Source organism: Narcine bancroftii, chromosome 1 (genome assembly GCF_036971445.1).
Source record: "Narcine bancroftii isolate sNarBan1 chromosome 1, sNarBan1.hap1, whole genome shotgun sequence".
NCBI lineage: Eukaryota > Metazoa > Chordata > Chondrichthyes > Torpediniformes > Narcinidae > Narcine > Narcine bancroftii.
In genome coordinates, this window is record NC_091469.1 from 454,454,441 (window position 1) to 454,477,012 (window position 22,572).

General features: G+C 38.8%; 1 protein-coding gene across 4 annotated transcripts in view; it reads right to left on the bottom strand.

Moving 5' to 3' along the window:
• Positions 1 to 22,572, bottom strand: part of armc3 (armadillo repeat containing 3) — a 117,695-nt gene that overhangs the window by 43,723 nt on the left and 51,400 nt on the right. For all 4 annotated transcript variants that reach the window (XM_069914611.1, XM_069914612.1, XM_069914610.1 and 1 more), the window contains 6 exons: positions 16,574 to 16,757; positions 14,809 to 14,961; positions 14,577 to 14,682; positions 10,865 to 11,114; positions 2,913 to 3,049; positions 1,386 to 1,554 (listed from right to left, as the gene is read on the bottom strand). In XM_069914611.1, coding sequence (XP_069770712.1) covers positions 1,386 to 1,554; positions 2,913 to 3,049; positions 10,865 to 11,114; positions 14,577 to 14,682; positions 14,809 to 14,961; positions 16,574 to 16,757 — 999 coding nt within the window. The remainder of the gene's footprint in view (positions 1 to 1,385; positions 1,555 to 2,912; positions 3,050 to 10,864; positions 11,115 to 14,576; positions 14,683 to 14,808; positions 14,962 to 16,573; positions 16,758 to 22,572) is intronic.

Consider the following 22,572-nt stretch of genomic DNA (forward strand, 5'->3'; position numbering starts at 1 on the left):
GAACGCTTCCACCAGCGTTGTCTCCGCTCCATCCTCAACATCCATTGGAGCGCTCACACCCCTAACGTCGAGGTACTCGAGATGGCAGAGGTCGGCAGCATCGAGTCCACGCTGCTGAAGATCCAGCTGCGCTGGATGGGTCACGTCTCCAGAATGGAGGACCATCGCCTTCCCAAGATCGTATTATATGGCGAGCTCTCCACTGGCCACCGTGACAGAGGTGCACCAAAGAAAAGGTACAAGGACTGCCTAAAGAAATCTCTTGGTGCCTGCCACATTGACCACCGCCAGTGGGCTGATAACGCCTCAAACCATGCATCTTGGCGCCTCACAGTTTGGCGGGCAGCAGCCTCCTTTGAAGAAGACCGCAGAGCCCACCTCACTGACAAAAGGCAAAGGAGGAAAAACCCAACACCCAACCCCAACCAACCAATTTTCCCTTGCAACCGCTGCAATCGTGTCTGCCTGTCCCGCATCGGACTGGTCAGCCACAAACGAGCCTGCAGCTGACGTGGACTTTTTACCCCCTCCATAAATCTTCGTCCGCGAAGCCAAGCCAAAGAAAGAATACATAGCTGTGCTGCAGGAGAATCTCTGTAATGCCATGCACAAATGTGCTGTAGAAACTCAGCAGGTCATGCAGCATCCACATGAAGTTAAGGGTAACCAATGTTTGGAACTTGAGCCCTTCATCAGGAATAAGAAAAAGAAAGCAGATACCCGAATAAAAAGGTAGGTGAAGCAATAGATGGATACAGATGGGAGGGTAGAAGAGAAAAAAGCTGAGCAGGGACTGGAAAGAGGGTAGAGGGCTAAAAATGGGGTAGCTCTCTGATAAATAGCTGTTTAAATATTAATTATTTATCACTATATTACAAGCAGATTCACCAAATGTAAAGTTGGTGTTGCCAAGTTTAATCTTCTACAGTCCAGTAGTTTTCAAACTGCCCCCCTAAATCACTATGCCATGTGCGCTGTGATTGGTAAAGAATTGCTTAAAATGGTATGTGAGTGCGAAGGGAAGGTTGAGAATCACTGCTGTAGACCCAATTGTTACTGAAATATTTTGTTTGAGAAAAATTATCACTGGTTCATTTCCTTTGGAGTTATGAAACCGTGCACATATCGAGTCAATTAGGTACAATTAAAACAGTGGTTTTCAAACCTTTTTTTCCTACTCACATACCACCTTAAGTAATCACACAACACCGATAGCATAGGTGGAACGCGAGTTTAGGTGGGCAGTTTGAAAACCACTGTTCTGTACCTATAAACCAGCCTGAAATTAGAGCAGAAAACAATGTACTTGGTCATCTATTATTCATTGAAATATATGGTTATTAATTGAAAGTGAAATAGACATACAAGAATAAGTTTTTTTTCACCTGACCAGGATCATAGAAGCCATCTCTGATGATGTCAGTGGATGACAAGTAACCAGTCAGAATATATTTGAGAGTGACATTGTGATCAAGTAGTCTGGTCACAGCTATTTCACTAAAATTGTTCCGACGATCTGAAGACAGATTTATTTCTTGCAGGATTTCCAATGCACTGCAGAATAAAATGAACCATAAAAAGAATTATCAGCATGTCGATAATGAACGTTATCTTTAACTTAATGTACTGACATTCACCCAAATTTAAAATATAATGAGATTTATTGGGTATCTATTAAGAATTCTAAATATAATAAATAAGCTTGAACCAAATTAACAAATAATACAAATTATCCTTTTTAAAATTTCATCAACCTTCTCAAATTACTATCAAAAAAGCTGCCTTGTACACAGATCTCTTCTGGGTCTCTTTAGTTAATTCAAACCATTCCAAGTTCCTGTTAATTTCTTTCCCTATTTGATATTTCTAAAATTTAACATTGCTTATATTAAAAAAAAATCACACAAATGCATTAAAACAAAATCAAATGCAGTTTATGGGAGAGCAAGACCATGCAGCTGTGCACCCCACCACAAATTTCACCTACTTAAAATATTTTGATCAGATTTTTATATTTTTAACATTTCCAGAGAAAGAGTGGGACAAATTATATTGTGATGTTGACAAAGGCCTCTGATTATAAATGGAACAAGGCATCTGATCACCCCACTTGGGGTTGGAATGAAAGGTGCCAGGAGAAGGGATGAGGTTTTTAATTTAAAAAAAAATCTGATTATACAGCCTTTCAAACCAATGAAAACAGGCTAGTAGTAGAAACACTAGTAGGTGAGAAAATTTTGCTTCCTTCCTCTTTTGGAGGATGGAAAATCAAGGAAAGGATTGTCAATAGAGCTCAAGTATAGTCCTAGCAACAAATGAGTAAAAATATTTTGAAAAATTATGTAATCAGTTTTCAATGAGTATACAACATTTATCCAAGCAATTACTTTAGTTGATTCTGATGGACTGATGAAAATCTCTCAGTGAATACTGAAATAAATTTAACATAGTAATTACAGTGCAACTCCTATTGCATTAGCAGTGATGAATCTTTGTCAAGAATAATCACAGGCATTAACACCTATATATATGGTTCCATTAAAATAAATTAAATTGAAGCTATTTTATAGCACTTAGTGCTAAAATAATATTGCATAGACTTTGCAAATATACACAACCATTTATTCCACTCATATCAAAATTATTTTTAATGTCAATTAAAATAAATTTTAACTACTAGAACCTAAGAAAGACTATTGACATGCTGTTTTCTGGGGGAAAAAATCTTGTCTATTTGAAAATATAAATTAAATACGATGAGAAGAACAAATGACATCCAACGTGCATTAGTAATCTGTTTTATCTAATATTTTACATTGTAAAATTGTAGTTAACTTGCTTAAACAAATGACAGATATTTGGAATTTTCCTACATATCCAATCATAATCTGTGTATTGATTTACGTACTTACCCCAGTCTACAAAGTTCATGTGTAGTAGGTTCATCTTTCCCACAAACGAGAACAGCCCAACAAGTATTACGCCTCACTTCATCATTATCCGAATGTAACAGTTCAATGAGTGGTTCCAATCCACCAGCATTTCTCAGCTGTGAGAACAAACTTAATTAGAAATGTATCATTTCAATTGAAGTCATTTATTTCCACAAATATTAGTATAATAAAACTGAAACAGAACAAAACACCAGTCAACTTGCATTTGATATATACATTCACTAGATATTCAGAAGATGTTGACCTCGATCTGCTTTAAAAATAATTATAAAAAAGGATAAGTCTTGTACTCAGGTTGATATTCTAAATTGGAGAAGGGCCAATTTTGATGGTGTCAGAAAGGAGCTATCGAGTGGAGATTGAGACAGAAGTAAAACACGAAACTCTGTAGACAGCGTGGTTGAACTAAAAATACAATGCTGGAGAAACTGCTTTCTGACAAAAGTGTGCTTGGTAAATTTGAAGCCTTCAAAGGTGAAAGCTTGAGAGTTCAAAGTTTATATGTTCCTGTCAGAATTAAAGGAAAAACTAACAGATAAGAGGAACATTATTTACATTTAAGGAAAGACTGGATAATTACATGGAGGGGAGAGGATTGGAGGGGTATGGACCAGGTGCTGGTCAGTTGGACTAGGAGGGTGGACATTTGTTCCGGCATAGACTAGTAGGGCCAAACTGGCCTGTTCTGTGCTGTATATGGTTATATGGTTATAGACCCCAACAATGAAGACGCTGTTTACATCCGGTACCGCACGGATGGCAGTCTCTTCAATCTGAGGCGCCTGCAAGCTCACACCAAGACACAAGAGAAACTTGTCCGTGAACTACTCTTTGCAGACGATGCCGCTTTAGTTGCCCATTCAGAGCCAGCTCTTCAGCGCTTGACGTCCTGCTTTGCGGAAACTGCCAAAATGTTTGGCCTGGAAGTCAGCCTGAAGAAAACTGAGGTCCTCCATCAGCCAGCTCCCCACCATGACTACCAGCCCCCCTACATCTCCATCGGGCACACAAAACTCAAAACGGTCAACCAGTTTACCTATCTCGGCTGCACCATTTCATCAGATGCAAGGATCGACAATGAGATAGACAACAGACTCGCCAAGGCAAATAGCGCCTTTGGAAGACTACACAAAAGAGTCTGGAAAAACAACCAACTGAAAAACCTCACAAAGATAAGCGTATACAGAGCCGTTGTCATACCCACACTCCTGTTCGGCTCCGAATCATGGGTCCTCTACCGGCATCACCTACGGCTCCTAGAACGCTTCCACCAGCGTTGTCTCCGCTCCATCCTCAACATCCATTGGAGCGCTTTCATCCCTAACGTCGAAGTACTCGAGATGGCAGAGGTCGACAGCATCGAGTCCACGCTGCTGAAGATCCAGCTGCGCTGGGTGGGTCACGTCTCCAGAATGGAGGACCATCGCCTTCCCAAGATCGTGTTACATGGCGAGCTCTCCACTGGCCACCGTGACAGAGGTGCACCAAAGAAAAGGTACAAGGAGTGCCTAAAGAAATCTCTTGGTGCCTGCCACATTGACCACCGCCAGTGGGCTGAGATCGCCTCAAACCGTGCATCTTGGCGCCTCACAGTTTGGCGGGCAGCAACCTCCTTTGAAGAAGACCGCAGAGCCCACCTCACTGACAAAAGGCAAAGGAGGAAAAACCCAACACCCAACCCCAACCAACCAATTTTCCCCTGCAGCCGCTGCAACCGTGTCTGCCTGTCCCGCATCGGACTTGTCAGCCACAAACGAGCCTGCAGCTGACGTGGACTTTTACCCCCTCCATAAATCTTCGTCCGTGAAGCCAAGCCAAAGAAAAAATGGTTATATGGTTATAGAGAGTTATTGAAGGCCTGATTAAGAAGAAGAAGGTGGTGCATTACAGGTATAGGCATCAAAGAACAAGTGAGATAACTGAGGAGCAAATGCAAGAAAACACTCAAGAGGAAAATCAGGAGGGCGAAGGCAGCTCTGGCAGACAAAGTAAAAGAAAGTCCAAAGGCTTCTAAAGATATATTAAGAGTAAAAGGATAGCAAGGGACAAGATTGGTCCTATGGAACACTAAAGGTAATCTATGTATGGAGCCTGAAGAGATGGGGAGATCGAAATTAATTTTTGCATCTGTGTTTACTTGTGAGATGGATACAGCGTATATAGAACTGAGGCCAAACAGTGGAATGAAGTGGTAAATTATATTAGATATTGGCTTTGCAGGAGAAGCTAAAGAGTGTTAGTACCCTGACTGGAGGCCTGTTGCTAGTCATGTGCCTTAAGAACAGTTCTGGGTTGATTAATATTTATCATCTATATCAGTGGTCCTCAACCTTTTTCTTTCAACTCACATACCACTTTAAGTTTTCCCAATGCCATAGGTGCTCTGTGGTATGTGGATGGAAAGAAAAAGTTTGAAAACCACTGTTTTAATCATACCTAATTGACTTGTTATGTGCACGGTTTCATAACTCCAAAGGAAATGGGCCAATGACAATTTTTCTCAAGCAAAATATTTTGATAACAATTGGGTCTAGAGCAGTGGTTCTCAACTTTCCCTTCCACTCATGAGAGGTACTGAGATATACATCAAAATTCTGCAGAGCATATAGATAACAGTTTCTTCTCAATACTGGAATAGTTCCTTTGATAAACACTGAATTTTTTTGAAAAGTAGGCAACTGGATCGTCAGTTTCATCATGTTTTTGTAACAAAACTGCAGGTGCTTCCCCCTAATTTTTCAACATATATTCCATCTCCTGATCCATGATTTTACTCTTCTGAATGTTTATTCTATATGGGTGTTGTTTTATGGGTCTTGCCCCTCCCACATCCACATCATGATAAATCACTTTTGGCATATCAGGAAACATATTTGTATATTTCAAAATTAAATCTTTCAACTGCATTTGTTCTTATGACTTAAAATGGCCTAACGTTTCCTCCAGATTTTTCAAAATTGCTGAGTTAGACAGGCACACAAGAACCATGGTTTCTTTAAGGTTACCCTCACAAGATTCTATTTCCATAATCTTATGATCCATAACTTCCTCAACCCTGTCAACAACTAACATCTCTGATACAGACTGTTCTCTACTATCCTTATCCTCATAATAAGGTTTCAACATATTTATGTGACAAATCTGAGTTTTATTCCTACAATCTGGAGTGTTTATCACATAGTTAACATAATTCAATTTTTATTTAACTATTTATGGTCCAGAAAATTTAGTTCTCAAAGGATTGTCATGTGTTGAGAACAAAATTAAAACTTTAGTTCCTGTCTTAAAATTCCTCACTTGAGCTTTCCTGTCAAATAATCACTGAGCCATTTCCAAATTCTCCTGAGCCGAAGTCTACACCTTTTGTAACCCATCTTTAAATTTAGAAACATAATCCAGCAAGTCCAACTGTACATCCTCATTAACCCAGTCCTGTTCCCAACATTAAAGGTCCTCTAACCTGATGTCTGAACACAATTTCAAAAGGGCTGAAACCTAATGAATCCCGCATAGCCTCTCTTGTTGCATATAACAGTAAATGAATACCTTTGTCCCAATCTTTCCCATTCTCCAGTCAATAAATCCTCATCATATTTTGAAGAGTAGAATTAAATCTTTCAAAAGATCCCTGAGTTTCAGGATGGTATGCAGATGAAGTGATCAGTTTTATACCCAACTCCTAAATCAACTGCTGAAACAACCTGGAAATAAAGTTCAATCCTTGATCACTCTGGATCTCTTTAGGTAATCCAAAAATTTTGAAAAATCTGTCCACAGCCTTTACCACTGTTTTTGCTTTAATATTCTTTAATGGTATAGCCTCTGTAAATCTCGACGCCGTACACATAACTGTTGACAAGTACTGATTCCCAGACTTAGTTTTAGGCAGGGAACTTGCACAATCCACAATAACCCTAGTGAAAGGTTTCCCAACAACAGGAATAGATGGCAAGGGAGCTACTGGAAGACCCTCCTTAGGTTTCCTCACAACCTGACAAAGGTGACACATTCGGCACCAATTTACAACATCCTTCCTCAAACCAGGCCAGAAAAATTGTCTCAAAATCTTATTCATGGTTTTCTTTACACCAAGATGACAACCCAAAGGTGTACTGTGGGCTAGGTTTAAAATTTCATTCCAGTAAATTCTAGGAATGACTACTTGATGAATCACTACTCTTTATGTGTAGGAATATCACCAGGTCTCTATTTCCTCATCAACAATTCACCCTTCAAGTAATATCCACAGGCCATTTATTTTATCTCTTGTTCACTTACTGCTTTGTCCCTTAAGTCAATATGATCTGTATCTGTCCTCTGTTGTTGAATTAACTCTTTCCTTGTCAAAGAGAAATCCTGACTCTCACAATTAACCTGCTCTTTCAAAACTATTTCAGTAGCACTGGACACGTCTCTATCAACTGGATCTTCCTCTGCTCTCATCATTTTCTTAGACAAAGATCTTGTTTCAGCACATGCAGGATGTATCTCACAATCTTCTTCAACCTCATCCTTACTAGGCTGATTTGATAATCTCAAAACTGACCCAATGCCAAATCATTGCCTAATAAAAAATGAGACTCCTTGCATAGGTAACTTTGAAATAACTCCTACAACAGGCCCTTTAACTAATTCTGAATTCAGCACTATGTTGTGAAGAGATATTGACTCTACCTCACCTCCAACACATCTAATCAAAGTCAGTGTCAGTATTTTGATCAAGAGTTAAAACATTCTCCAACAATAGTGACTGGGCAGCTCCAGTATCTCTAAGAATCTTAACTGGAACCTGTGATTCTCCCTCCTTTACTGAGACCAAGCCCTCTGACACAAAAGGTTTGAAATATCCATAACACCCTTACCAGGTTTGAAACATCTGCTTTCCTTAAATTCAACTGTGAATACACGCTTCTTGTAAAACCTCCTCTCTTCTCCTTTTCAACAGGAAACAATTCACAATAATATGACCAGGTTTCTTACAAAAATGATATACAAATCCAGAAGTTCTGACCTTTCCCGCCTTACCTTCATCTTTTCTCTTAACGATCTCCCCAGACTTAATTTCAGGCTTACTAGTCTGTTCCACATTAACCCCCTGAAAAGGCTCACAATTCTGAAATTTGTTTTTTTGTGAATCAGGGTATATTCATCCGTTAACCTTGCCAATTGCTGACACGTCCCCACATCTCTCTCATCCAGGTATAATTTAATTTAATTTGGAACACACCTTTTAATTTCCTCAATTAACAACAATTCTCTCAATCTATCAAAATCATTATTTATTCCTTTTGAGGTGCACCAACAGTCAAAACATACAGATTTTCCCAGAGCAAAATCCATATAAGATTGGTTCCTTGTTTTGACCAAACTCCTTAATTTTTGTCGCTATGCTTCTGGAACCAACTCATAATCTTTCAATACTGCTTGTTTCTTTCTTTGGCTTGGCTTCATGGACGAAGATTTATGGAGGGGTATGTCCACGTCTGCTGCAGGCTCGTTGGTGACTGACAAGTCCAATGCGGGACAGGTAGGTACAGTTGCAAGGGAAAATTGGTTGGTTGAGGTTGGGTGTTGGGTTTTTCCTCCTTTGTCTTTTGTCAGTGAGGTGGGCTCTGCGGTCTTCTTCAAAGGAGGTTGCTGCCCGCCGAACTGTGAGGCGCCAAGATGCACGGTTGGAGGCAATATCAGCCCACTGGCAGTGGTCAATGTGGCAGGCACCAAGAGATTTCTTTAAGCAGTCCTTGTACCTCTTCTTTGGTGCACTTCTGTCTCGGTGGCCAGTGGAGAGCTCGCCATAGAACACGATCTTGGGACAAGTTGTCTTTGAGAGATATTTCTTCCTCCAAGTGATTTCACGAACTCCCTCTTATCTTGCCTAAGATTTATGGAGTCCGTTTTCCACCAATTTCTTTCTTAATCAAGAGCGAAGTAATCTTACTTACTTTACAGCCACTTGTTTTGCATTCCCCTTTTCTAAGAGTAACACACAACAGTACCTTTTCTGGTTACTGTATCTTCAAACTGTCCTCCTTATTCAAAGAGACAATGAAGTGACTCTTCTTTATGGCCACTGATTTTGTGCATCTCCTATGATAAGGATAATACAATGCAGAACAGTATCTCCTTCTCTCTCCAGAGACGACTATTTTACCCGTGTCTTTCATAGGAGAGTCAATTTCTTCCAACTGGATTCAAAATTTATCTTTCTTCATTTATGTTTCTCTGAAATCGTGACATAACTTCACCACTGTTTCAGTTTCATTTCTGTCCAAAACACAACTCATCACTTCACATCCACAAACTTCTGACCTCATCTCTGTTTAAGTGGTTACATCACAAGTCTTTCCAATGGTAACTGAATTTGAATTTGAAACAGCTGCCAGTATAATAAACAAAAATGCTTTTAAGAACTCCACATACTACTTGAGTTTTCAATTAAGAAACTACTTCAGCTTTATGTGTTGACTCTGAAAATGAACACTTTCTGAGATTCTGTAAATGTCATGTGACCTGTGTGTGACCCTGTATCCAGCCCACAAACCAACTTACTAAGAAATATATATTTTATAATTCAAGATTAACAGAAATCCATTACAATCTGAATTTTAAAGCTCATAGTCAAGAGTAGTTTTTTATATTTGAAGTTAATGTTACATATCACAGGCTTAGCCAGAAGAGTTAATTTGGTGATTCCAGCAAACTGAGACTCACTCTGATCTCGAACCTATATTTCCCCCCCAAGATCAATTCATTAAATAATGTAATTGAACTGTTAGCATTGATGTGGTCAGATGCCTTATTGTACAGGAGTGGGAAGGGAAATAGGAATTCTTCAATTAAATTTAAAACATAAAGAAAATGTCTTTTTAAGCTCTTAATTTTTTTTTAAACAGATGTTCAAAATGTTTTTTTTCCCAGTCAAGGACTTGAAAAAATTAAAACATGATGAAAGGATACCTGAAATAGTGAGAATGTGTATCAGAAATTGTGGTATATTTTCCCCTTTGTTTCATGATATGCAAAGTAAATGTATAGCAGGCACAAGAAGTCTGAGCCACGTAGCCAGAGAACTGCATGATGCTATGCCTGTATGAAAGTTGCAGCCAAGCTGAACTTTTAACAAAGAACACCGTTCTCTTTCTTGTACGTGGAAAATACCCCTTTTCTTTGCTGAAGTACAAATGAAAAAAAATTCAAAAAAGGAGCTGGGAAGAGGTGCTAAAGCTGAAATAATATCCATATACATACTTAATGAGATTTATAGTAGCCAACAGCAAAATTCCATGTCTGATTACACAATCCATGCTTTGCACACTGTTGTGATAAAAATGAGGCATTGTGTTGGATATGTTACATTTTTCATGCTGGTCATACTACAAGATAATGTTTCATTTATAATTACATTTAACACTCTCAATGCTATAGTATATCGCAGCTTTGAACTATACAGTGGTCCCCCCTTATCCACGGTTTTGCTTTCCGCAGTTTGTTACCCTCAGTCAACCATGATCCAAAAAAATTCCATAAACAATTCATATTTTTAAATTGTGTGTCGTTCTGAGTAGCGTGAATCATCCCTTTTCCAGTATATCCATATTGTATACACTATCCACACATTAGGTCATTTAGTAGCCATCTCGGTTATCAGATAGACTGTCGCGGTATCACAGTCCTGATGTTCAAGTAATCCTTACACATTTATGGAATGTAATAGAGTATATTTATAATTGTTCCATTTTATTATTAATTATTGTTGTTAGTATCTTATTGTACCTGCGTAAATTAAACTTTATCGCAGGTATACATGTATTGGAAAAAACTATAGGATTTGGTACTATCTGCAGTTTCAAGCATATGCTGGGGGTCTTGAAATATATCCCCCATGGATAAGGGGGAGCTCATGTACTTACCTCAGTTCTTCCATTCACATCACAAGCCAATGAAGCCACAACGAGTGCAGCCTTGCTCTGCACCAGGGTATTGCGTGACTTAAGTGGTTCCACAATCATTGTCATAGCCCCATAACGTTGAATACTAGCACGTATTGGTTCCTGGAGAGCTAGATTAGTAAGTGTAGTGGCAACACTGGCAATAATGGCATCTCTTGAATCATGCAGTGATTTTACCAATGGTTCCACTCCTTCAGCATCAAAAACAGCACTGTTTCAAATAAAATACATGCCAGTAATTAAGTAGATACACCTTGGAAGAAATAGTTACCTCCATTATCATGTTTACATGGATATTTCACAATTTAAAAATAATCTTATACAGAGTTTTTCCTGTAGGAAATATATTTCTTCTATTGGTCAATGAAATGCATGCTTCCTTCCCCAGTAGCTATTATTTATGGATTCAAACATAGTGGAGAAGTTGTACTGTCATCAAACTCTTTACATTCTTCCTCATTGTAATACTGAACTTTACCTTCAACAAGCTTCCTGCTGAGGAGGAGTTAGTTTAAAGAATGAATGGAAAACTGTTAACCTTTGGCATCTCCACGCTGATAAACCTAACCTTGCCCATCAATTTGAACTGCACAGAATATGCTTGCATGTGTGCAGATTTAAAGGCGGATTTCCATCTCATTGTTGAATCCTTCACTGAACCATAGAAGACAACCCCTAAATTAAATGTCTGAAAAACAGAAGTTTTCTCTGCCATTTCATTCCTACCATCCAACAAAGTCTTTGACAATTAAGATCCATGATGACACCTTGGAAAACATGGACCATTTTCCATATCTTTTGATCTATCTTGCAATAAGGACAAATATCAATGATGAAATTTGTCATTGTTCCAAATGCTCCCACACAGCCATAACAGGCTGAGGAAAAGAATAATCAAAGACAATAACCTCAAATCTGCACCTGTTACAAGGTCAAACCAGTAACCAGAAAGAAGGCATATCACACAGGGATAAAGATGAGCAATTACTTTATTAACAAAAATTCACCTTCACACTTTAATTCAAAATCCCCCCTTTTATAACAACGCCCACTCATTAATATACAAATTTCTATAACAGTAAAACTAATAAATTCCCCAGCCTAAATATAGCATATGTGATCAAAGTCTAAGTTATATTTCCAACCAGCCCACAGAAAAAAACTTAGACAGAAAACAAACACAAAACACATAAGAGTCACAAAACTACGATTTCAATCGAAGTAAAGATCGTAAACAAAATTCAGTTTGTTTGGTTAAATTGAAGCTAAAAGATCTTTGAGAGAGAGAGAGAGAGAGAGAGAGAGAGAGAGGGGGGGGGGGGAGGGAGAGAGAGAGCACAAAATTCGAAGTGGTCTTCTTGTCTTGCTTGCAGAGAGAGGAACAACGGCTTGGTCCAGATCCTTCTGGCTGCCTTTGGAATGTTCCTCCCTTTTAAAATGCCCAACATTCTAAACTGGCTCCCAGACAATGACTCATTTTTTGGGCCTCCTTCCACTCCACAGCACACCCAGTGGTGGTTTGTCTTCCAAATCCAGAAATTTCGATATCATCTTCTGCAAATGCTCAGTCCATCTCCCACTCTCTCAGCAGTCCACCCTCTAAGGCAAACTGTCACTTTCCAACACAAAACCACACAACACATAGGCCAATACACAACACAGAACTCTGTAACAGCACCAAACTCATGGTCTAACAGTTAACAGTGACCTCAGCCTTCCAGTAGGCTTCAGAGACTGTGCAATCTACAATGGACATCTCAAAATACCAGAGAAGTACCAGCAATGGTGACTTGCCAAAATCCTCAGGATAACATCTCCAGCACCTCAAGGATCAGATCACACAACAAACTCTCCTGGATGTGCCACATTACCTGCATTCCTGACACAAGCACCCTGGATGACAGAGAACATATTCAAAGTCTCAAAATAAAGTAACATCTTCATTAACATGGAAATTTTATGAGGAACAATATCTGGAAAAACACTGGACACTTCAAGTAGGAGATGAGGAAATTTATGCAAGTCATGAAGCGGGGCATAAAACAGTGAACAATCCACCTGGGGTTGAGTTGGATACTCTTAAAGGCAAACATTTTTGAGTTCTGTACTGTTGGCACAAGTGTTGCAGATTAAGATTTCCATCTCTCCATATATTCTGCTAAAAACTCCATTCCTAATGTGAGGATAGAAAATATCAATTTTTAAATGAGGTTTATTTGAAGAGTGGGAACAAACTGATTGAAACATACAAGATCATTAGGAGTCTTGACAGGGTTGAGGTGGAAAGGATATTTCATCTAGTAGGAGAATGTAGAATTGAGGTACTGGTATGTGAACAAAAAGCTGTCCATTTCAGACAGAGATGAGGATTATCTCAGAGGGTTGTGAACTCTCTTCTTCAAGAGGTATTAGAAGCAAAGAATTTGAAAATTTAAGGCAAATGTATGGATTTAAAAGTGAGCATGGATCAGAATCAGGGTTTATTGTCATGAACAAGTCATGAAATTCTGTGTTTTGGAGGAGAATACAGTGCAAACATCCATATTATTATCATCTTACGACATTACAATAATAATAGTGCAAGAAACGCAAAGCAGTGTCTTTGGTTCATTCAGGAATCTGATGGCAGCGGGGAAGAAGCTGTCCTTTTGCCACTGAGTGCTCATCTTTCGGCTCCTGTATCTTTTCCCTGATGGTAGCAGAGTGAAGAGGGTATGGCCTAGGTGGTAGGGGTCTTTGAGATAGAGGCTGCTTTTTTAAGACACCACCTCATGTAGATGTCCTCAATGGGGTTGTCTGCTGCCTGTGATGTCACAGGCCAAGATAACAACCCTCTGGAGTTTATTCTTGTCCTGAGAGTTGCTGCCTCCATACCAGCAGTGATGCAGCCAGCCAGAATGTTCTCCAAGGTACACCTGTAGAAGTTTACGAGAGTCTTCGGTGGCATCCCGAATCTCCCCAGACACCTCACAAAATATAGCCTCAACATGGAGGCTCCAGAACAGCTTCCCTCAGTTCCATATTGTCACATCTGCCAGCAGATGGCAGAGCAACACAAAAGCAAATTTTAAAAAATGGTTGTGTCATTTTAAAAATCACTTTTTAATCCAGGAGAATTTTAATAATGAAACTGTTTCTCCAACAGCAACAATTTTATAAAACTGATAGAATACTCAGCTGCCAATGAAGTTTTAAAATATTGGATATGCCTGGGAATCTCCCTGAAGTTAGGTACATAAATGCACAATTTCCTTACAATAATATGTGGAATTTTGGAAAGGGTATATTCTCAGTAAAAACATTCAAACATTAATGAATATCATAAACCCTAACCATCTTTCCCACATAAACTGTCGTACCCTCTTCCAACTCAGAAATTTAAGCCTTTTTTCTGCATTTGATCATGACTTAGCTGATGACAGTAGTTCAGGCTAAACTGGAACTTTGAAATTATGAGCAAATAATAGCCCAAAAACTATGATATGAATCTCCTTTGCTAAAAATAATATTCAAAATAAAATTAATCTCCAATGAATTTCAGAATTTTTAAAAAATGATGCATCAAATGAATGCTTCATTCCATAACTGAATGAACATCTAAATTCATAGGGAAAAATATTCAAGAAAAACTTGAATGTTAAGTAAATATATAATTAATAATAAAAATGCATACTTAGCATTGCTAGAATTAGCAGTTGTCAGGTTTGCTAGAGCTACATTAACAGCTTCCCTCAGTTCCATATTGTCACTCTTCAGCAATGGTACCAGGCGAAAAATACCTTTGGCAAACAATATTTAAAAAAATCTAGTTAAACTGTGTATGAAACTAGTTGAGTGTTAAAATAGTTACTACACAAAGAAAAGCAAAGAGTTATTTGAAATCATGTTACATCATTCATGCTTACCTTCAGCTCTGAAAGATTCTTTGCTGGCTTCATCTTCACTCATGACTGATATAGCTTCAGAAGCAGCCACTCTGATTTCATCATTGTTGACTCCCAAAAGTAACACCAATGCTTTTTCCACACCTTCTTTGTGTAAAATATGCCTCGTTTCACCTTGTATAGTTAAGAGGCAAATCAATGCAAAATAAATTACATATCAAAAGCTCTTCTGAGGAAACATTCTTTGTGCAGCTAATAATTGCATTAACAAAGGAAAAGTAAAATATTAATGAGGTATACAAAGAATGTAAATCTTCAACATACACATACTTATTTAAATAAAATAGTTATATAATTCTTAATTCACTGTTGCGTAGTTTTGTATAAGCCTGCTAAAAGTGAAATAACTTAATCAGATCCAATGATGTAAAAGAGCAACAGGCAACATTCTGCCACATTATCTACTGTCAAATTACTGTATTAAAGGCTAGAAAACTTGTTAAAGTCCTGAAGATTTTGCATGCTTCACAAATGATCATTATATTTTCAATCACTACAATTACTTTTCTGACTGATTCTAAGAAAATTAAAATGTGCTTCTGCAAAAATGTAATAAAATGAAAATACTGGAAATACTCTGTGGGTGAGACAATGTCTTTGGAAATGGGAAGATGACCCTTCATCAGAACTAGAAAACAAGTGTGTCTTAAGTTGCAGTGAAGGTAGGGAGGGGTATTGGTAGAAAGAACAAAAGTTGAGATAAGGTAGAGACAAAATAAACAAAACGAAACATGTTGTTGGTGTGCTTTGAGAAAGGATAACTCTTGCAAAAGAGTTTGTTTTGATAAAATGAAAACAGAAAGAGATGAATGAGAATAAAGGGGGGAAAAAAATCACAGCACTGAAACTACTTAAAATTGGAATAAGAGAGACGCATGGAAGTAGCCTGCATTGAAGTGAGAAAAATTGAGTTAACAATGCAGATTGATTCCCTGAAATAGAACTGGCTAGTTCTGACACTAAAAGGAAAGGCTGGTTATCTGAAGTTCAGTGATATTTAGATTTTCAACAGGATTCTGATTTAGTCCAATACATTAGGATTGGTTCTTTGGCCCTTGCCATCATCAACTGGGGAACTAAATGCTTGATTTCCAAGATTGTTGATACTACAAAACGATGTGATTGTGAGTATGGAGAATGTTTAAAGAGACTTTACTGGGATATAGACAAGATGAAATACAATGCATAAAAATGTAAAATACACCCATTTGAGTGCATAAAACAGTTGACGCAGATTTGGTAGACCAAAGGGACTGCACTTCTGTATTTTCCTGTGACTGAAAATATGTAACATAAATGTAGTTGAGGAAGGAAGATGGGTGGGTGTTTTCTTTTGGGAGGGGCAGAAGTAGGACTGTGACATGTTCCACTTCTGTATTGAAGTAATAATTGGCATTGTTCCAAGAACTGCAATGGCAACCTATGATACATACAAACTTGCAAAATATTTCAATCAAGCAATTTTTATTAAGTGGCAAAAATGCTTAAGGACCAGATCTACAGAGATTTCTTATCCACAGTTCAGAGTTTCCCAAAAATCTTGATAATCAAGTATTTGATACGCTTCATTCGCTGTTTGAACGAAATCAAATGAATTATAATACACAAATTTAAAAATAATATGTCAAACCAGACACCTACAAAATAATTTTTATCTTTACTACAGAATATATGTCTTTACAAATTGTCACTTTAGGTAATACATTTAAACATCTATCTTACATACGATTATGAGCTGATCTTGCTATTGCTTTAGCTGCATGCTTCTGAGCCTCTGGATGAGTGGATGAGGTTACAAATAATAAAAACCTTTCCAGGGCTCCTGATTCCCGGATATACATTACATTATCTGGCTCTTCCAGACAATTTGCCAGTACAAGCAAGGTGTCTGCATGAAGATCACTAAATTCCTAACAAGAGAAAGATAAATAAATGCAATTACATACACTTAAAGATAATATACTGTAAGCTGCACAAAATTATGAAACAAATGATTAAGGTTGTTCTGTTTCTAGTTATAAGTATGTATTTGTTTTATTTTGAATAATAAAATCAGACAAAACATGAACAATAATCATCTGCAAATGGAAGTGAATTGGATTTGCATGATTTAATTAAATATTGAACTCACTAATAGGAAATGTAGCTAGTAAGCTTGCAAATAAATAAATAGTCCAGTGGGTTATATTTAAATGTTTCAATGGGATAGTGTACTCAACCATGTGACAAAAATCATGAGATTGCTTACATCGAGAGCCTAGCATATCTAACCCAATGTATCCAAAATATAATGCTCCTCTTAAAAGATTGGCATCATTAAAATTTCAGTGCTTCTGCAAAAATGTACAAAATGGACTCAAAATTTTGAAATGGCAATAGCAAAATTAAAATATTATCGTATTATTGAACACAGAATGGTTCTTTCTTTGGCTTGGCTTCGCGGACGAAGATTTATGGAGGGGGTAAAAAGTCCACGTCAGCTGCAGGCTCGTTTGTGGCTGACCAGTCCGATGCGGGACAGGCAGACACGGTTACAGCGGCTGCAGGGGAAAATTGGTTGGTTGGGGTTGGGTGTTGGGTTTTTCCTCCTTTGCCTTTTGTCAGTGAGGTGGGCTCTGCGGTCTTCTTCAAAGGAGGTTGCTGCCCGCCAAACTGTGAGGCGCCAAGATGCACGGTTTGAGGCGTTATCTGCCCACTGGCGGTGGTCAATGTGGCAGGCACCAAGAGATTTCTTTAGGCAGTCCTTGTACCTTTTCTTTGGTGCACCTCTGTCACGGTGGCCAGTGGAGAGCTCGCCATATAACACGATCTTGGGAAGGCGATGGTCCTCCATTCTGGAGACGTGACCCATCCAGCGCAGCTGGATCTTCAGCAGCGTGGACTCGATGCTGTCGACCTCTGCCATCTCGAGCACCTCGAGTGTGTGTAAAGCTTAACTAAATCCAAGATTTTCAGAATTTGCACAGGCAGCACCAATTGATACTTCCAAAGATAAAGTGATGATTTCAAAGCTAAGAATTCCCTTTGCCGCAAACAGACTTCCAGTGTTACCTACATAAGAAAAAGAATAGAGTAGGCCTTCAACTTTTTAAACTTGTTCTGCCATTAAACAAGATCATGGCTAATCATTTGCCAGACACAAAACGAATCCCACATTTTTTGTTTCCTTTTATAATGAAAAATCTACAGATTGCTGTTTTCAATTTAATTAGTGACCAGGTCTCCACGGCCATCCACATTAGAGAATTCCAAAAAATTCATCACCTTTGAGAGAAGACATTTTTCATCCTATTCCTTTTTTTTTTAAAAAAAAAAGTGGCTCCTGGTTTTAGCTTCATTTGCCAGGGTAATTGTTTTTCCTGGTGAACATTCAATGAATTTTATGTTTCAACTCAAGGGATTAGAGCAGTGGTTCTCAACCTTTTTTGCCCTTGGCCCCACTTTAATTTTTCAAAAAAGGTATGCCCCATCATCAGTGGAAAAAAAGTTATACATTCAAAAGAAGTTTTTATTATATCATTTGCTGCAAGTGTATTTCAATGCAATTAAGGTCAGGAATACACTGGAACACATATTTCATATTGAACTACTACTTTAATATGTCAACCATCCAAATACATTCAACAATTGTCGACACTTCAGTGGGAACCTTGCCCCTGATGCTGGCTGCACATTTTTTTGATTCAAGGGACTAATTTTTGTTTTAGTTTCAACTTTAAATCTCCACGTTTTGTAATTTATAGTCAGATTCTCTTGGCTTGTAGTAAATCACTAACAGCACTGAAGCCACATTCTACTAAATAAGATGATGGAAAATGTATCAATAGTTCCCTTGCTAAAGTAATCGAGTTTGGGTATTCCTCTTCAATCTCGTTAGACAGCCACATCATGATTCCTTTCTCTTTGAGCAGTTTTCACAGATTCATCATGTTGCAACTCAGATAACTCCTCTTGATATGTTACTGGAACTTCAGACAAGTCCACCAGCAATGCCTGAATTAACCAAGAGGGAAAATCACAATATCTAACATTGAAGTCGGTAACCAACATTTTCAAATGGTCAACAATGACATTTGTAGCAACATCAGACTGCTCAAACTACAGGGGAATCACGCTGCTCTCCATTGCAGGCAAAATCTTCGCTAGGATTCTACTAAATAGAATAATACCTAGTGTCGCCGAGAATATTCTCCCAGAATCACAGTGCGGCTTTCGCGCAAACAGAGGAACTTACTGACATGGTCTTTGCCCTCAGACAGCTCCAAGAAAAGTGCAGAGAACAAAACAAAGGACTCTACATCACCTTTGTTGACCTCACCAAAGCCTTCGACACCGTGAGCAGGAAAGGGCTTTGGCAAATACTAGAGCGCATCGGATGTCCCCCAAAGTTCCTCAACATGATTATCCAACTGCACGAAAACCAACAAGGTCGGGTCAGATACAGCAATGAGCTCTCTGAACCCTTCTCCATTAACAATGGCGTGAAGCAAGGCTGTGTTCTCGCACCAACCCTCTTTTCAATCTTCTTCAGCATGATGCTGAGTCAAGCCATGAATGACCCCAACAATGAAGACGCTGTTTACATCCGGTACCGCACGGATGGCAGTCTCTTCAATCTGAGGCGCCTGCAAGCTCACACCAAGACACAAGAGAAACTTGTCCGTGAACTACTCTTTGCAGACGATGCCGCTTTAGTTGCCCATTCAGAGCCAGCCAGCTCTTCAGCGCTTGACGTCCTGCTTTGCGGAAACTGCCAAAATGTTTCGCCTGGAAGTCAGCCTGAAGAAAACTGAGGTCCTCCATCAGCCAGCTCCCCACCATGACTACCAGCGCCCCCACATCTCCATCGGGCACACAAAACTCAAAACGGTCAACCAGTTTACCTATCTCGGCTGCACCATTTCATCAGATGCAAGGATCGACAATGAGATAGACAACAGACTCGCCAAGGCAAATAGCGCCTTTGGAAGACTACACAAAAGAGTCTGGAAAAACAACCAACTGAAAAACCTCACAAAGATAAGCGTATACAGAGCCGTTGTCATACCCACACTCCTGTTCGGCTCCGAATCATGGGTCCTCTACCGGCATCACCTACGGCTCCTAGAACGCTTCCACCAGTGTTGTTTCCGCTCCATCCTCAACATCCATTGGAGCGCTTTCATCCCTAACGTCGAAGTACTCAAGATGGCAGAGGTCGACAGCATCGAGTCCACGCTGCTGAATATCCAGCTGCGCTGGGTGGGTCACGTTTCCAGAATGGAGGACCATCGCCTTCCCAAGATCGTGTTATATGGCGAGCTCTCCACTGGCCACCGTGACAGAGGTGCACCAAAGAAAAGGTACAAGGACTGCCTAAAGAAATCTCTTGGTTCCTGCCACATTGACCACCGCCAGTGGGCTGATAACGCCTCAAACCATGCATCTTGGCGCCTCACAGTTTGGTGGGCAGCAACCTCCTTTGAAGAAGACCGCAGAGCCCACCTCACTGACAAAAGGCAAAGGAGGAAAAACCCAACACCCAACCCCAACCAACCAATTTTCCCCTGCAGCCGCTGCAACCGTGTCTGCCTGTCCCGCATCGGACTTGTCAGCCACAAACGAGCCTGCAGCTGACGTGGACTTTTACCCCCTCCATAAATCTTCGTCCGCGAAGCCAAGCCAAAGAAGAGAGTTACCTCACACATTCAACCAATAGAATTGACTGAAATTTCTTGCAGAAATATTCCTTTGGCATAATTCTAGAAGTGTCATGAATCCAAGCATCTTTGTTTTTGCATCAACAAGCATCACATTGGCTACTTGAAGTTTCCTGTTCAATGTACTTAGTTGTTCAAAAATGCTCATCAAGTAACTCACATAAGCTTTGCCATCTGTTGTTAGCAAGAGCTTCATTTCATGTTTGTCCTTCAAAAACTCACTGAGATCAAACAGTTCAATAAACCTTTTGAAGCAGTTTCCCTTTGACAACCACCTTACTTCAGTATGAAGTAATAATCTCACGTTCTGCATTTTTAATCAACTCAAAACTGCTTAAACAGATGTTCACATTTGGCATTAACTTTGATGGCATTGATACACTTGATCACAGAATGCAGTTGGTGGATAACACAATGCACAACCAGCATGTTTGGATTTTCATCTTTCATTAATTTTAAACATCATGTTCTTTTACCCATCACAGCAGGTGTACCATCTGCAGCACAAGATACAATGTTTCCATTTGATATTTCATTTTCATCCAAGTAATTTCAGCTTGCTGTAGATATCAACTGCAGTAGTGATTGTTTCTAATGATTCACAAGACAACATCTCTTCTTGAAAGTCTTTCTGATCAATATATCTCACGTATGCTAATAACAGGGCCTCACTGTCCTGTATGGTAGATTCATCTAATTGTACTGAGAACTTTCATGATTTCAACTTCTCAATAAACTGTTTTTCAACATCTTGACCTACATTATCTATTCTGTTGCAGACAGTACTATTACTCAATGGCGTTGCTCGGACATCTTTGTCATCCTTTTGTACAACTGTTTTGAGAAACATTGATATTGCGGGTTTAATCAGTTCCTCCCCAATCATATGATTCTTCCCATGTTTTGCTATCAGCAGAGAAATTTCATACCAAGCTTCAAGGGTACGATTCAGGGCTGTAGTTTGCGCAGTGAATAATAAAGTTATTTTTGATCTATTTTCAAACTTCTCTTCCAGTGATTTAAAATATTCCAATTTCAAATTGACATAGTTAGGATGTTTTACCCTCAAATGAGCTTCAAGATGGCCTGCTTTGATTCATTTGTCAAAGTCTATTGGCATTATATGGAAAAAGGTGCCCGTTCATCATGTACAGCAAGGAAACCCAAACTTTAAGAACTCCACTGAATACTGATGAACCTTTAGCTTGCTTGGTTTGCTCATTTTGAATATATAACAGCGCAAGCTCCCTGAAACAGATTAATGCAACAGCACAAGCTCCCTGAAACAGATTAATCAATATTTTATTATGTCTTAGAATTGAAAAATGTAATAAAAGTAATGATCGAATCAAAGGAAGAAATACTGATGTAAAAAAAAATGAAAAAACTCACTAGTGCTTTTCTGACATTTTTTCCTTGCCGAGAGTGCATCAAAACTGTGCTAGCCTTGGGCTTTTCTTTCTGGGGTCCCTTTATACCCTTCCCCCCGATTTTGGTGTCTCTCTCCCCCCCCCCTACCCCCACCGATCTCCCATCAATATGCTGGTGCACAAAGATACATACAGATACACATCTCACTCACTACTGAACTGAAAAAGTAAAGGGGTATAGATGGAGACATGATTGTTGAGATAATTTGGAATCTTCATTGCCAATGAGATAAGTTGGAATGGATGATAATAAGACCGATCAGAAAAAATATAATTATAATATTAACCAAGGATAACAAGTTTTTTTTTTTCTTTTGTCTTTTTATTTCTTCTTTTTAATTTTTGGGTTAAGAAGTGAGATAACAAATTAAAAAGGAAAAACAATGGAGAAACAAGAGAGAAACATTGGAAGAGCAAAAAAATGTTATGAAAATAAAAAGAACGAAGCGATTTTACTTGAAGTTACCACAATTGTGTTGTACTTAGTGTTGCCAAGTCATGCCAACACACCAACATAACAAGTTTATTTTTTCAAACCAACTTTTTAATTATTTCCCAAAATATTCTTATGTCCCACTAAAATATTAAGACCCACG